The following is a 17,294-nucleotide window of genomic DNA, read 5'->3' on the forward strand; positions in this document are numbered from 1 at the left end:
ACAAAACCACACACTCTCCAGTCCATGGAAAAACCTTTTCTCCACGGAATCAGTCCCTGGTGCCCAAAAGATTGGGGACCTCTGGTTTACAGAGTCAGCATATTGCCCCTTAACAATCTGGGTCCTCATTTTACTGACCTCAGAAGGATGGAAGGCTGAATCAACCTTGAGCCGGTGAGAATCGAACGGCTGGCAGTCGGCAGAATTAGCCTGCAATATTGCATTCTAACCACTGTGCCACAATAAACAGACAGACAGACAAAGAGGGGTCCTTGTTGCTTTCTGAGCTTGGTTGGTTTTTTTGCAGACGTTTCATTACCCAAACTAGTTAATATCATCAGTGGCAGAGAGGTATCAATATTAGCTAGATAGATGATAGATAGAGAGATCGGTAGATAGAGATGTACAGATAGAAAGACAGATAGAATGAACTACTCAGTGACAATTTGCTATAGCATGAATTAAAAATGCTTAATCCAGAGGCATATCCAATACATTTTTCAACTTAAAAGAATGAGATTGATGGGGCAATGATCAGGTTTAAAGCTTCTGCTTTATAGCAGAGATTTTTGAACTATTTTCAGAATCCTTCCAACTGGGACCCATGAAAAATCTCAATACAAGGATTGTCAGACAGAACTTCTAACTCTCAGCATGCCTTTTAAAAAGGTGATGCGCCCCAAGTGAGGTTAGAGTTATTGTTTAATTAGGCAGAAAATGCCATGTTCGAGAAGCATGTCAGAATAACACATATTGAGTCAAAAGCGCTGCAAAATTAAGCAGTGCCACCATTTTTATTTCAAAATAGGAAAGTAATGACTCATTAAGAAAAGTGTCACATCTGCCTGATAATTACCTTCAGAATTTCTAGTTCAGGAGAATATTGCAACTGTCTTAAGTTGTTGTAAATAAATCACTTGCTTCATTTCATACACTCAATCCTGGCCATCAGTACGGTGCAGCAATGGATTTTGGAGAAGAAACAGACCCAACACATATTTTCCACTCAACCATAAAATGTGTAATTTTATATAATTATTGTGCTTACTTTGGGCCACCTCTCTAGTGAATTAGGATGTCTTATAGAATATGATGGATGAAGATATTGTTAATGATTATTTGTGGGGAAAATATATTTTTAAAAAACTATATTAAAGCAGTGTGTGTGGGGGGGGGGGCTTGCATGCAGTTGTGTGCATGCCCTTGAGTTAGTCTTAACTATAAAGACACGTTCCTGCAGTTTTCATGACAACATTTGCTACTGCCTTCTGCATTACACTGAGAGGCTCTGAGTGGCCCAAAGCCATCCAGTTGGCTTCCATTGTCTAAGGCAGGAACACAACACAGATTGTCCAACTCCTAGTTCAGCACCTCAAGTACAGTTGGCATAATTTGAAACCTGGACAGAAAAACCAGGTTTGATTTGTTCAGTCATTCCCATGGCTATTGCTATCCTAAACAAAGCCCCAGGAAAGATATCCTGCGGCATCAACACACTTGCTCATTTCTGGTAAGTCAGAATGCTGAAGGATGTTTTACCACTGTATCTACAGAAGTCTTCAAAATATAATCCCATGCTCTTCCGTTCAGAAGGAAGTTCTCCTGTTCAGTAGGATTTTCTCCCTGGCAATTGGCTAGCGACTAAGAAACTAGAATGTCAATCAGAGTGACAGCTGATGGAAAGCACATTCCACTTAATAGATAGTTTAAGGATCCTCTAAAGACAGTAAGCCGGAGTGACGAAGCAAATCTTATGTGTCAACCACACATGCTTAGCAGAAGGGAGACAACAGAATCTAAGTTCTTTGTTCTACAGCACGGGGGAAGTGTGGAAATTTATACAGGTAGTCCTCAACTTACAACCATTCATTTAGTGTCCATTCAAAGTTGCAACGGCACTGAAAAAAGTGACTTAACGACCATTTTTCACAGTTATGACCTTTGCAGCATCCCCACGATCACGTGATCGAAATCCAAAGGCTTAGCAACTGGTTCATAGTTATGTCCCGGGGTCACATGGTCTCCCTTTTGTGACCTTCTGACAAGCAAAGTCAATGGGGGAAGCCAGATTCACTTAACAACCAGATTACTAATTTGATCAGCTGCCTTGATTCCCTTAACAACTGTGTCAAGGAAATGTTGTAAAATGGGGCAAGACAGGCAACTCACGTCTCACTTAACAATGGAAGTGTTGGGCTCAAGTACGGTCGTAAACTGAGGACTAGCTGCGTAACATAGCCACAAGAATGTGCAGAATTGAGCTCTCTCTTTATCCTGGTTGCCCGACACTGATTTTTTTTTTAAAAAAAATATTATCCTTGCGCTTTGCCACAATCGTTATCTTCTTAAAACAGTTGTGGTACTACTTGTCTTTGAGAATGAGATGCTCCTGGTGTCATCAAAAGGATTGGAAAAGGTTAGGCATAACTTTGCTCCAGGATGTCCATTTTCTTCAAAGTTAGGGTGGATAAAGGTTGAATTAGAGCTTTTTCTGTCGCTGGGCTTTGTTTATATGTTCCTACCTGGAGAGAGAGATGGGCTATCTTCTATCACCCTTTAGGCATCGGTTTAAACACGTTTTATTATCCCAAATGTTCAAAGGACAGAAAAGCTCTCCATTTATTTGTTCATTAATGCTGCCTGCCTGCTGTATTTATGCGCTATGATGTTACAGTTTTTAAACCTGCTCTGCTAACATTTTCTTTTGCATTTCCCTTGCATCTTTTTTTTTTAAAAAAAAAACAACCTTTGCTATTAAGGATTATCCCCGATGCTACAATGTACTTCTCTTGTTATCCTGGCCACCTGGTGGCCCTCTTTAAATCCTTGCATTGGTTTCCTGTCTCTTTCAAAGCTTTGTAAAAGGCTTTATCCCTTATCTCCAAAACTATCTTCCGTTAGATAAAGCTTCCCAGCATCCTGAAACGAACCAAGGTTTTCAGTTTCCTGTTTCTTATGCCTATATAAGAAGATCCCACTTCCACCTTCCAAATTCCTTTTTAATGCTCAGCTTTCCCAGAAATGAAGCCAGTGTTGTGATTAAGCAAAGAGAAACAATTACTGCAGGCTACTAATGTTAAATGATGGGCAGCAAAGAATTGGAAGAGAAAGTTAGGTGAGATGCATTTTCAGCCCCTTCTCCTAAGCTAGCCAGTTATCTCTGAAGCAATGAAGGATCTTGCTTCGTCACTAACGCTAAACCAAGGAATCATTTCCAGGCGTTTATACAATAAATGGAAAGGCAACATTCAAATATTTACTTCTACAAATAGTCAGTTTGGGGTTTTCTCTGGGAACACAGTTCTAGAGCAGTGTTTGTCCTACTTGGCAACTTTAAAATGTGTGGACTTCAGCCCCCAAAATTCAGAATTCTGGAATAATCAGGGAGCTGAAGTCCACACAATTATTTAATTTGTATCCCGCCTTTATTATTTTTACAAATAACTCAAGGCAGCAAACAGACGTAACATCCCTTCCTTCTTTTCTTTTCCCCAAAACAACAACCCTGTGAGGGTGAGGGTTAGGGCTGAGAGTGTGTGACTGGCCCAGCTGGTTTTTATGGCTAAGGTGAGACTTGAACTCACAGTCTCCTGCTTTCTAGCCTGGTGCCTTAATGCAGGGCTTTTCAACCTTTTCACCCATTGTACCACTTTTAGGATATGGCAACATCTGAGTACCACCAGACGCCTAGCAAGGTGTCAAAAACCTAATGACCAAAAAAAAAAGGGAAAAAGTGATGAAGTACAGGTAGTCCTCGACTTACAACAATTTGCTTAGTGACTGTTTGCAGTTACAATGGCACTGAAAAAAGTGCCCCCCAAGCCACAGCCGAGCAAGACACCTGCCTGTCTGCCCGGGGGTGAGGTGGGGGTTGTTTGGTTTTTATTTTATTGGTCTGCTGGGTGGTTGCAGCAGGTTTTAGTCACTTCACATGACCCTGGGACACTGTGACCATCGTAAATATGAATCAGTTGCCAAGCATCTGAATGGAAATCACAAGACCCTGGAGATGCTGCAACATTCCAGCTGATCGGCGCTTCTTCTGGGCTCAGCAGAAGCTCCAGGATCAGTGCTGAGCTCCAGCTGGTGCCTGGTGCTGATCCTGGCGCTTCCGCTGAGCCCTGACAGCCCAGCAGCTCCAGCTGTCTCTCGCTCAGGCTTGTGCGGTGCTGCCACCGGTTCAGCTCATTCCCCTCGCCCGCTACCACTTTTCTAGGATGGTCGCATACCACCTGCCAGGTGCCAATGTACCACAGGTGGTACCTGTACCAATGGTTGAAAAGCCCTGCCTTAACGAAGCTGACTCTCACATATCTTAAAACATTCTGCCTGATGAGTTCCTGGAGTTGAAGTCCACCCATCGTAAGGTTGACAAAGTGGAAAAACACTGTCTAGAGCAAGAGAAGTGGTTGTGGGTGCCGCCTTCCAGAGGTTTGAAAAGACAGCAATATGCACCTGCCAATCCATTCTGCTGGTCAAGGTAAAACCACAGAATTATAAAGCTGGAAGAGATCAAGCATCATCCAGTTTGTTCTAGATCAGGGGTAGGCAACCTCGGCTCTTTTATGACTCATGGACTTCAACTCCCAGAATTCCTGAGTCAGCTGACTCAGGAATTCTGGGAGTCGAAGTCCATGAGTCATAAAAGAGCCGAGGTTGCCTACCTGTGTTCTAGATACAATATTTTCCTACTCTGACAAAGATTATTAATATATAGTGGATGTAATATTTTTTTCCTGTTTCCTATCCTAGTGTCAGTTCCCTCTTTTTCTGTTACTTCCTTGAATCTATTTTAGAATATAACCCATTTAGTCCAGGAATTATTTAGACACGTGATCTTTTTTTTTTTTTTTAAAAGTAATACGTTCCGATAAAACCATGTGAAAACACTTAATAATAACGATGGGTATCACGAGCCATGAATATCATCAGAACTGTAGGGTGGAATAGGAACATATTAAAGAGATTATAAAAACAAATGAAACCAGTTGGAAGAAAAACAGCCCTGACCTGATTTTTTTTAAATAAATATTTAATATTTTAATATATCGAACGCTAATGGTAACCAATCAGTTTAAGAATCAGATTTGGTTCCCTAGGAGCACACAACATGTACATTATGAATTATCTCTTCTCTGTATTAGAGGGGGACAGAAATAAATGCCTTTAAATCTTCTTTGAGATTACAAATCATCCAAACAGACAAAAGATAAATAAATAAATAAATAGCCAGCTTATAGCTATTAGATAGATTTCAGCATATTACACAACAAAGATTTTAAACAGTAAAACAGCTGCCACCCCATGTGTCTGATGGTGTAAGAATCCTGCCCACCCCGTCCCTCCTTCTCTTCCTATTCATGCCGCTATGCAAAAGTGTGGGGGGGGGGGGAAAGCATCTGTCTTCCGATCAATTGTCATGGTTGAGTCTCATTAAATCATTTTTAGAAGAAAAGAAAAAAGAGAAAGACTTTCCTTATGCTCAAACAGAAAAACAAACAAAGAAACAAAAAAAAACCCACTCTAAGCATTCTGCTTAAGCAGAAATTATACAGGCAGCTTCTGGAAAGAGATTATAGGTCATCTAAGGTGACCAAGATGATCAAGTAATGGATAGTGCCATTTTTGCTCCATAACACTAGATTAGATTTAAGAAGTCAATCTCATCTTTGCCAAACACAAATACATTGGGTAACCACCAGTATCTCTTGGTCTGATTCATTTCATATAAATTCAATAAATTAAATTAAATTAAATTTCAGAGGCCTGATGTGAAGCTGAGTTTGCATGGAAGAAGGCAACCATCTGTTTTTCCTTAAATTTAAGGCCAGCCTTATTATTCGGTTAAGTAAAACAACTGCTTTGCTTAAGGAAAGAACAGAAGATGGGGTAAGATGGTAACTGAGGGGGGTCCCTGGTGGTCTCTGAGCTTGGTTGCTTTTTTGCAGATGTTTCATTACCTAAAGTAGATAATGAAACATCTGCAAGAAAACAATCCAACTCAGAGAACCCCAAGGGCCCCTCATTTCAATCCTGAGCTACAAATATTTTCCTTTATTGGTAAGATGGTAACTGCCCAGCAATTGTCCTGAGCTCTGTACGCTGGGTTGTTCCCTGCTATGATAGTTGCAATAAACCACAACTCTTTGCATTCAGACATTATGGAACCTCTGTTTTGTTATTTGCATGCTTTTGTAAATGAAAAGATGTAACATCAACATTTCACTCAGTTTACTGATGCATTGTAAGCATCCACCTATTAAAACATCCATTGTTTAATATTTCTACAAAGTCACTCAAAGTACAAAAAAATCGGAGTTATGATCATGATGCTGGCAAAAATAAGACAATGACAGAGAATAAGTACATATTTCAGGAAAGTTAGAAAATACGTGTTGGATTGTTGAATTCTCCAAATTAATGGTTTGGGGTTGCAAATGTTTTATTGCCATACTAAATATTGGTTGATTAATGACTGTAATGAAGAATATTTATCTCAGAAGATAAAGGACCAATAAGCTATTGGCTGAGAAGGGTTAGAAATAACTTTTACTCATATCAGCTGTGTGCATATTTTTATCTTTGTTGGTTTAGAACTGCAACCAAACAAGACAGACACAGACTTCAACGGGTAGTTAGAACTGCAGAAAAAACAATTGCTACCAGTCTACCTTCCATTGAGGACCTGTATACTGCACGAGCAAGAAAGAGGGCTGTGAAAATATCTACAGACCCGTCACATCCTGGACATAAACTATGTCAACTTCTTCCCTCAAGACGACGCCACAGGGCATTGCACACCAGAACGACTAGACATAAGGACAGTTTTTTTCCCCCAATGCCATCACTCTGCTTAACAACTAATTCCTACAATTCTCTTTATGTCAGCATAAGAATAATAGAATTGGAAGGGACCTTGGAAGTCTACTAGTCCAACCCCCTGCTCAAGCAGAAGACCCCATATGCCAGACAAATGGCTGTCCAATCTCTTTGTAGGACATTATTTTAATATTCCTGTGCATATTGAGCCTTGGTGGAGCAGTGGGCTAATGCCTCCTTAAGTAACACCAGCTGCCTGCAATTAGTGCAGGTTCGCATCCCACCAGGCTCAAGGTTGACTCAGCCTTCCATCCTTCCGAGGTAGGTAAAATGAAGACCCAGATTGTTGGGGGCAATTAAGCTGACTTTGTAATATTGCCGCTTGGAGTGTGTGTGAAAGCCCTAATAAGCAGGCATATACATAGAATGAAGGCTACTGCTAAGCTTGTAAGCCGCCCTGAGTCTTTGGAGAAGGGCGGGATATAAATGGAATTAAAATAAATAAATAAATAAATATTGAGTTGCATCCCTGTTTGAGTCAACCTTGAACCAGTGAGAATCGAACTACTGGTAGTCATCAGAATTAGCCTGCAATGCTTCATTCTAACCATCGCACCACCACAATTCTACAAAGATGAGGAGATCAAACTATTTTCCAAAACACCAAAAGGCAGGACAAAAAAAACAACAACAATGGATGGAAACTAACAAAGGAGAGAACCAACCTAGAACTGAGGAGAAATTTCCTAGGGATGAGAGCCATTAACCAACGGAATAGATTGTCTTCAGAGATTGTGGGTGCTCCATCACTGAAGGCTTCCAAAGAGAGACTGGACAACCATTTGCTTGAAATAGTACAGGGTCTCCAGCCTGAACAGGGGATTGGACTAGAAGACCTCCAAGGTCCCTTCCAACTCTATTTTTCTATGTTCTGTTGTATGTTTTATGTTCAAAAATATTGTCCATTATCTGTTACTACATCTACTTTTCCAAAACCCAAGAGACAGATTTTTTTGCTATTTTAAGCAACGTTGGGATAACTCTTCTGAAAGCAGGATTGCTGAACACTTCAGAGAAGCTTATCCATATGTTACTTTTACAGCTGCACCGTTTCCCTAATGTACAAGTTGCAATTAGCTTTCAACTCATTTTGAAGGTATAAAACCATTCCACAAATGTTTATTGTAGTGGCTTTTAAGTAAATGCAGATTCAGGATATCTGATTGATCTCTGCCAACACTGGTTGAACAAAACACCATGTCTTGGGATTGGTAAACTGCTTAAAAGGAAATTAGAAGCTTACAGTACTCTTTATGGTGCACAGAATAAGAAAAGAGAAGGACGCTATTTGACCCAGATTTAAACATGCTTTTTTATCAAGGTTTCTGAAGAAAAAAGAACTGACACAATTAAGAGTGGACCGCATATTGCTGTATTAGAGACACAGAATATACAAATACTTCACCTCTTTCTTTTAGCTAGGTTATTTAAAAAATGTCTACTTTCCTGTGGTCTACTAAGGACTCCTAAACCATCAATGAAGCATCTTTCCTTGATCCCACAACTTAAGATGAGTTTGAGATCAATAATTAATTCTGCTTTCTGTATGTAACTCAGGTCATGAAACCAATCATCCATGGATTTGAAGCATTTGAAGTTCAGAAAGTGATTAAAAACATAATCACCTAGATCAGGGGTCTTCAAACTTGGCCCTTTTATGACTTGTGGACTTCAACTCCCAGAATTCCTCAGTCAGCGTGCCTGGCTGAGGAATTCTGGGAGTTGAAGTCCACATGTCATAAAAGGGCCAAGTTTGAAGACCCCTGACCTAGGTGTTTCACAATCTTGTAACATGAAGCCATTCCTTTTTCAGATTGTAATGCTTTATATTCCACGTTTGTATGAACACCTTCATTACATTTCTGAAAGCTGCCCAGAAAAGCTAAGAAAATAGGGGGCATATAAAATATTCCTGCCTGGAATACAAGGTTGCAATTATAAATAGTCCAAGATTTATGACCATAACAGATCCTGCCCATCATGGTTGCAATTTGTGACCCTAGTAAAATGAGTTGGACACACGACTAAGCCCGATTTTTTGACCATGTTCGCAGTGGCCGTTAAGTGAATCACTAGAGTCGTCAAGTGAATAAGCAAAGCAATGGTTTACTGCTGGAACAGGTTTGCCAAAAAAAACCCAGAAGTAAATGCCAATTTTGGGCAAAAAAATGTCATAAAGTGCAGTAATGTGACAGCAGGATGCTGCAAAAGAACATAAATGCATCTGGTTTTGGTCACCATACAATAAAAGAGAGGTCGAGACTCTGGAAAGAGTGCAGAGAAGAGCAGCAAAGATGATTAGGCGCCTGGAGGCTAAAACATAGGAAGAATGGTTACAAAAACTGGGTGTGGCTAGTCTAGTGAAGAGAAGGACCAGGGGTGACATGATAGCAGTCTTCCAATATTTGAGGGGCTGCCCCAGAGAAGAGGGGGGTCAAACTATTCTCCAAAGCACCTGAAGGCAGGACAAGAAGCAATGATTCAAGGAGAGATTTAACTAGAACTAAATAGACATTTCCTGACAGTTAAAACAACTAATCCGTGGAACAACCTGACTCCAGAAGCTGTGAATGCTCTAACACTGGAAGTTTTTAAGAAGAGACTGGACAGGCATTTGTCTGACATGGTAGAGCGCTTCCTGCCTGAGCTGGGGGTTGGACTAGATGACCTCCAAGGTCCCTTCCGACTTTGCTATTCTATTATTCTATTTTGTCATGCTGCTTTCTTTCATTTCTGCCCATTTTTAGCTTACAGACTTGTTCAAGGATCGACTTTGAAATGCTTTACCTGGTCTCCAGCGGTATGTTACTGTTCAGAACCCAACTGTTATGAAGATGCACAGAGTCCTGGGTGTTCGGGGGCGACGGGGCGGCTGGATTCGGCTGGCTGCGGGTGGTGAGCGATCTGGCCTGGAGGGAGTTGGCTGCCGAAGGAGGCTTTCGGCTGCAGGTGCACGCGTGGGGGGGCGGCGGCGGAGGCGGCAGGGGTCTGAAGGTAAACTGGTTGCGTGGGCTCCCTGGCATTTCTAAAATCGAAGAGAAAGCAAACAAAACAAGAGGCCAAATTATTATTTCCCAGCAACGCATGGAAACCAATCAAGGAGAGAAGCAACCTAGAACTGAGGAATTTTTTTTTCCTGACGGTTAGAACAATTAACCAGTGGAACTCCTTGCCTCCAGAAGTTGTGGCTGCTCCACCACTGGAGGTTTCTAAGAAGAGATTGGACAGCCATTTGTCTGGAATGGTATAGGGTTTCCTGATCGAGCAGGGGGTTGGACTAGATGACCTCCAAGATCCCTTCCAAGTCTGTTATTTTAAGCAACAAAAATAGAGTGCCTTGGTCCCACAGGATTATAACATTGCCTAGAAATTTAAGTCAATGTATCAAAGGTGCCACATTTTTTTTTGCATCCTGACTTTATTATTTTTTTACAAATAATATAAGGGGACAAATATATCCAACATACCTTTCTCCTATTTTCCCCACAACAACAGTCCTGTGAGGAGGGTTTGGGCTGAGAGAGAGGAATTGGCCCAAGGTCACCCAGCTGGCTTACATGGCTAAAGCAGGACTAGAACTCACAGTCTCCCGGTTTCTAGCCTGGTGCCTTAACCACCAGACCAAACTGGCTCTCAAAGAGTTGTTGAAATGCTCACAAAATGCATGCCTACGAAAGACCATTCTTCAAATTAAATCAGCGTATTACAGCACTAAGGGAAGACACAAGAAAATATCTAGCATAGGATAACTAGTCCTTAATTTACAATCATAATTTAGCCTGGAATTATGGTGGTAAGTCATGGAGATTGTTAAGTGGATGACCACGTCTGATTTTATGAACTTTTCTGTGGTGGTAGTTAAGCTAACGTTACGTTTCCCACAACAGGTGTGTTTTTGCTAGAATCTTGAAGTAACTTCCAGAAACTGGCAAAAGGACCCCTGGGATTTTATAAACAGTTATAACTGTGAGCTAGTTTTCAAGTGCCCAAAATCCAATCACATGACTGTGCGTGTGGTGGCTGGGAACTTTGAAATTGTGTCCGAATTAGCCCTGGGGACCCCTAACTTTAAATCAGGGGTCTCCAAACTTGGCAACTTTAAGACTTGTGGACTTCAACTTTCAGAATTCCTCAGCCAGCCCTGAAGTCCACAAGTCTTAAAGTTGCCAAGTTTGAAAACCGCTGCTTTAAATGATCATTAAGCGATCATTCGTTAAGCAAGGACTACCTTGTAGTAGTACAACTCTTGCACAGTTCTTTACTTTTTCAACAACAGAAAAATAGTAAGTATATTAAGATCTAAAAATGATTAAGAACAGATACCATAAAACAAAACAGAATACAAATGGTCTTGTAAGAAGTTCTAAACTGAATGATGGGTGCGGCATGTTTTGTATAACGGCAACACAAAACTGGGTGACTTGGAAGAGATTTTTGAGTCCCACTTTGAAAGAAGTAACCCTTAATCAAAATCCTGCTCCCTACCCAGAAATTTCTTCAGCATCAAATTAATGAAGGTCTGTCTAGAGTCCCCTGAACACGGAGTAACATAGTAGCATTTGGGTGTCTAGGCTCTTGGCTTGCCTGGGTGGCAATGAGATAAAATATGTGATATAGTTAAAGTATTTGAACCACGTGGTGTTAAATGTTTACGATCTTCTGAGCCCGCATTACTAGTTTTCCAGGGCTGCATGAGGCCTGCAAGGCAAGGTTGGACACATCTGGTTTCTATTGAGCCATGACTCATGGAGATAACCATAGATACTTAGGAGTTCCATTAAAAAGGACCAAAAAGATCTGCTGGGAACAATGCATCTTGCTTGGATCTGAATTTACAGCATACCACAGGAATCAACATAACAATCAAGTGAATGATGAAGTTTGTAGAAGGTTTTCTGGTATTGTTTATCCTTTGGAATAAAGTCAGAACTATTATTATTATTATTATTATTATTATTATTATTATTATTATTATTATTATTATTATTATCATCATCTTCTTCTTCTTCTTCTTCTTCTTCATCATCATCATTATTATCACCATATGGTGTTCTTTGCTTGCGCGCTTCCCAAGGTATACCACAGGAGTGTGAACTGGCTTCACACCAGAGAGAAAGGTGAGGGGCTCTTCTTGCATCATCAAGGCCCCCTCCCTTCCTGGAGTTGTCTTGCAAATAGGTGCCAAACCCAGGAAGGTTCAGAGCTGACAGGTATCTGACTGCCCACACAGAACACCAGCTCATCTCCTCACTGAAGTGGTACCTATCTACTTGCATAGAACACACTTTCAAACTGTTAGGTGGACAGAAGCTGAGGCAAGTGACAGGATCTCACCCTGCCATGCAGTGCTAGGACTTGAACCTCTGGAGCTGAGAGTCCAGCGTCATTAAGACCTTGAGCCACTGTGCCTCAGCAGATCTGTCACAACCCTGAGAGTATACTACTACTCAGTCAACCCAACACTTCCTTCACCACCAACACTGAATTTAATTTAGGAGGAAATCAAACTGTGAAAGAAACATTCATATTGCAAACATCGACATCTTTAAAATTAAGATAGAAGAGGAGAAACTGTTTAGTTCTAGCAAACTCTCTTCCTCTTAAGAAACTTTTTCAGGAATGAATCCATTGTTGAATGAATGAACTGTTTTACTGATGTGCAGTCTCTTTCTCCCTCTGAAAATGAAAGGAAAGAGAAGGGAGAGAGAGAGAGAGAGAGAGAGAGAGAGAGAGAGAGAGAGAGAGAAAATGAGAGAATCAGCGACCAAGAGAATGGGGAAAAGAGGAAGTGGTTATCAGAGATGGAAATCTTTTTCATGCTAAATTAATTTGGAAGATGTTCTTTGAGAAGCTGTTAATATTAATGCATAATAATAAGCAGTATAATCGGAGCCTGGTAGATTAGATTAACTGGCAGCATTAGCATGATTCTTTCCACAGTTATCGGAAAAGAAAAATTAAAACCTCCTTTTTAGGACACAAACATGAAAACTAAAGATAAGAGGCAGAAAGATTTGGCCATCACTAGGCACAAGTGCCCAATTTCCCTCACTTTATTGAGTCTTCTCAACATACATTTTGACCGATAAAAAGCTGAAGAACTAGGTCATGACAAGGCTGCCTCAGAGGAATGCGAGACTCTGCCCACATGGGTGCCTAGTCCCCGTGGTTTTCTCGGGAACATCTGCAGTCTCCTACCGCTCATTGCATTTGATGAAAAAGAACACGGTTCAGAAATTAGTTCAAAGCATTTGAGGTCCTGGGTGAAATTCTTCTAACTGCAGTGCAGGATTTTGCAACAATTGAAGCCTCCCTTACAGCCCCCACCCCCCTCCAAATTAAAGATTTAACTACTTATCTTGTTATTGTATTTATCAACTTTATTGGCTAACCCTATTTGTTTAGAGTAGTACCATGGCAGTAACATAAAATATTTCACACTGCATTGCAGTAAAAAATCATCAAACGCAGGCCTTCCTCAACTTACAACATTGCGTTTAGTGACTGTTCAAAGTTACAATGGTGCTGAAAAAAATGACTTATGACCGTTTTTCACGCTTGTGACTGTTGTAGCTTCCCCATTGTCCCGTGATCAAGATTCAGACGCTTGGCAACTGACTCGTGTTTATGACGGTTGCAGTGTCCCAGGGATCATGTGATCCCCTTTGGCAACCTTCTGACAAGCAAAGCCAATGGGGAAGCCAGATTCGCTTAACTGTATCACTAATCTGTCAATGGCAGTGATTCGTTTAACAGCTGTGGCAATAAAGAGGAGTCCTTGGTGCTCTCTGAGATGGCTTGTTTTCTTGCAGATGTTTCATTACGCTAACACTGATGATGTTACCCAGTTGGGTAATGAAACGTCTGCCAGAAAACCACCAAGCTCAGAGAGCATCAAGGAACCCTCGTTTCAACCCTGAGCTACAAATATTCTCCTTCAGTGGCAATAAAGCTTGTAAAATGTGGCAAAATTCACTTAACTTTCTCACTTAGCAACAGAAATTTTGGGCTCAATTATGGTCGTAAGTTGAGGTTCACCTGTATTTCAGTCTGGATCATACCAATTATATCCAACAGCATAAACAGGACACCGTGGCTCTCTAACACAACTCACCCGCCTCCATTGATAGAGAGAGAGAGAGAGAGAGAGAGAGAGAGAGAGAGAGAGAGAGAGAGAGAGAGAGAGAGAGATGATATAGATATAGATATAGATATATACACATACCTCCAATTCTACGTGGGAAAAAACCTGAATGACCAAAGATCTACATATACACACACACACACACACACTCTGAAAAAGAGTCCTTTTGTCAACAAATAAGTCTTTTGCACTTGCCTTGCTATTGGTTAACTGGAAACCTATTTGTAAGCTTGGCTAAAGCTAAAATGGAAGCATTTCCATAGCACATTTGAAGAAATTACGAATTACTGTATCTTCTCCACCCCCAAATCGTGAAAATAATCAAACTGTTCCATCATTTTTTTGACAGCACTCTAGTACCATATTGTTTGCTGCTGAAATTGCACATTTAAAGTAATGCATTAAAAAGTGATGAACCTTAGACATTTTGTATTTAACACGCAGGGCTCCACAAGACACGCTCATTTATTCCTTTTAAAGAGCTCCTTTTTTTGTTTTTTGCAATCTATTAGGCATGCACAAAGCTTCGATAGGAAAGTGATTTCAATCTAATTACTTCTCCAGATTGAATCCCTCAACTGCCAACTGGTTTCATTGCAAAGTGGGGGCTTTGGAATGGATTAGAAGTTCCAGTGGACTTTTCAATAGGCCCGCATATGCTTTCTAATAACTCTTCCAATCAAATCAGTTGGATAGCTCAAGTGGATCCTAATCGACTTCATCGAATTGCAAATATGAACTGGGTTTTGGATTCAGCCACAGTCAAAAAATATGAATTGATCTGGTTTACTAAGAGTAGAAATTCCCTTCTCCTCCCTCCTTTTTCCTCCTTCTCCTCCTCCTTCCTTCTCCTTCTCATTTCCCTCCCATCCTCCTTCTTCTCTTTCTCCTTCTCCTCCTCCCTCCTTCTCCTTAGTCCTCCTCCTCCTTCTCTCCTCCCCTTCCCCCTCTTCCCTTCTTCTACAGGGTCTTCCATATTTTCAGCCCTCATTTCCATATATTTCATGGTATGCGGGCTTATATTTAATGCACGTTATCAAGATTGCTAAGAGCAGTATGCATAAAAATAAACAACAACAACAACAACAACAGTAGGAAGAGGGTACTGAGTAGAAGAGGAACTGCACCAGGAAGGGAAGAAAAAAGAAGGAAAAAAGGAAGAGAAAGGGATAAAACTGGGAGGAGGATTGGGGAGAAAGTACCAGACCAATATGAGGGATTAAAAAAAAAAGATTAATGAGGCAAGGAAACCCCTCCCTCACCAACCGAGGCTCTTTTTCAAAGATATCTGCGGCTTTTCAGAAGCCGTGTTTGCAATCATTTGTGCCTCTTAACCACTTCCTTATTTCTGACAGTTTCTTCAATTCTTAAGAGGGAATGTCCTCAGGTGAAGAAATATAAGTTGGGCCTCTCCGTTTAAGGTAATTTTTTGGGTTGGGGAGACCTTTTCTTCCAGAACTATTATGCTATTATTTCTTTTTCCAGGTAGCTACTGCTCAAAGTCTGGAGGGACGCGGTGGCTCAGTGGGTTAGGACGCTGAGCTTGTCGATCAGAAAGTCGGCAGTTGGGCAGGTCGAATCCCGAGTGCCGCGTAACAGAGTGAGCACCTGTTACTCGTCCCAGCTTCTGCCAACCTAGCGGTTCGAAAGCACGTAAAAATGCAAGTAGAAAAATAGGGACCACTCCGGTGGGAAGGTAACAGCGTTCCGTGCGCCTTTGGCGTCTAGTCATGCCGGCCACATGACCACGGAGACGTCCTCGGACAAGCGCTGGCTCTTCGGCTTTGAAACGGAGATGAGCACTGGCCCCTAGAGTCGGAAACGACTAGCACGCAGGTGCGGGGGAACCTTTACCTTTACCTTTTACTGCTCAAAGCATTTCAGGAAGCGAGTTTGTTCTGCTAGTTTTAATTTATTGCGCTGTCTTCTTTGCCAGACAGAAGGCTACTAGCACATGACTTTGCTTCAGATCATTTAGGTCTTACTCATTGCTACTTTCCCCCCACAAACAGACATAATGTCTGATGTATCCATGTTCCCTTTAAAACCCGGCATTCTAAATTACCTTACTTTTCAGATTTCTACCATTAATGTTATGACTAATGTATTAATATAGGTTCACCAGTCCATTGTGGTCACAGAACCTCACGATCCATTTGAAGATCTTTCATCTATCTTCACTATTTCATTCCCATTTTGAGGCCAAGATGGGAGAGTGGTGGACAGTTAGAGTCAAAGTATGGAGGAAATCCATTCTTATAAACGACAGGATTGAGAATTGGGCTTGGAGTGGTCATCCATACATTTAGAATAAGGAACTGTCAGCATGTAAGTGATACACAGTTCTTGAGGTCATCATAGTGATACCACTGCAGTCTTGACTCTCTCTGGAGGTTGACACAGGCTGACACAGAATTATAGAAGAAAAAGCGGCTGCTTGCTCACTGTTTATGCTGCTTAAACTCTGAATTAACTATGGATCTTAACAACACTCCACCTGAAACAACAGATGTTTGAGCTCTACTAGATAGCCAGGAGGAAGCTGTGTCAGGAGGAAGTATTGCCCAGTTTTACCTGGAACATCAGTTGTGGCCCACCTGGAACAGGAAGCCTTGGACACATGGTGTCTCATGCCATCATGACTACTGCAATGCAATCTACATGGGGCTTTCCTAAAGACTACCAAGAAGTTACAATTAGTGCGAAATGCAATGACTTATTTTTTGATGAGTGAGAATATCTGTGCTGTGAATCTGGCATTAGTGTACAGGTGGTTTATGAGCATTAGATTTAAACTATCACATCCTATATAGCTTGATTTTTTGGTACCTTCAGGGGTGTTTCTTCCAAACAGAATCAACCCATCCAATCCAGGATAAATTATTAATTTTCAAGTTTTACATCTCATCTTATTATATACATATGAATCTTCCCTAAGAAGACCAATCAATCTTGTTCTGGCTTCCCGTGGCTTTTCTTCTCCAGCATTACCTGGTCTTACTCTTGAGAAAATTATAGTTAAGTCTTCGGCAGAGAACTTGGAACTTAAATCTCTAAACCAGGGGTCTTCAAACTCAGCCCTTTTCTTACTTATGGACTTCAACTCCCAGAAGCTCTATTTTCCCTACTCTCCTACTATTTATTTATTTATTTATTTTATTTATTTATTTGATTTATATACCGCCCTACTCCTAGAGGACTCAGGGCGGTGTACAGGGCAATAAAATAAGAATACATTAGATAAATAATTTTAAAACCCAAATCCATCAGG

General features: G+C 41.0%; 1 protein-coding gene across 1 annotated transcript in view; it reads right to left on the bottom strand.

Annotated features, from left to right (window-relative positions):
- TENM1 (teneurin transmembrane protein 1) overlaps positions 1-17,294 on the bottom strand; it is a gene marked incomplete at its 5' end in the record, with an annotated part of 270,481 nt that overhangs the window by 155,832 nt on the left and 97,355 nt on the right. Inside the window, one exon of the mRNA XM_081336372.1 lies at positions 9,667-9,904. Within this exon, the coding sequence (XP_081192498.1) occupies positions 9,667-9,904 (238 nt within the window). The remainder of the gene's footprint in view (positions 1-9,666; positions 9,905-17,294) is intronic.

The sequence above is a fragment of the Vipera berus genome (genome assembly GCF_964194415.1).
Source record: "Vipera berus genome assembly, chromosome: 11".
In the NCBI taxonomy this organism is placed as follows: Eukaryota; Metazoa; Chordata; class Lepidosauria; order Squamata; family Viperidae; genus Vipera; species Vipera berus.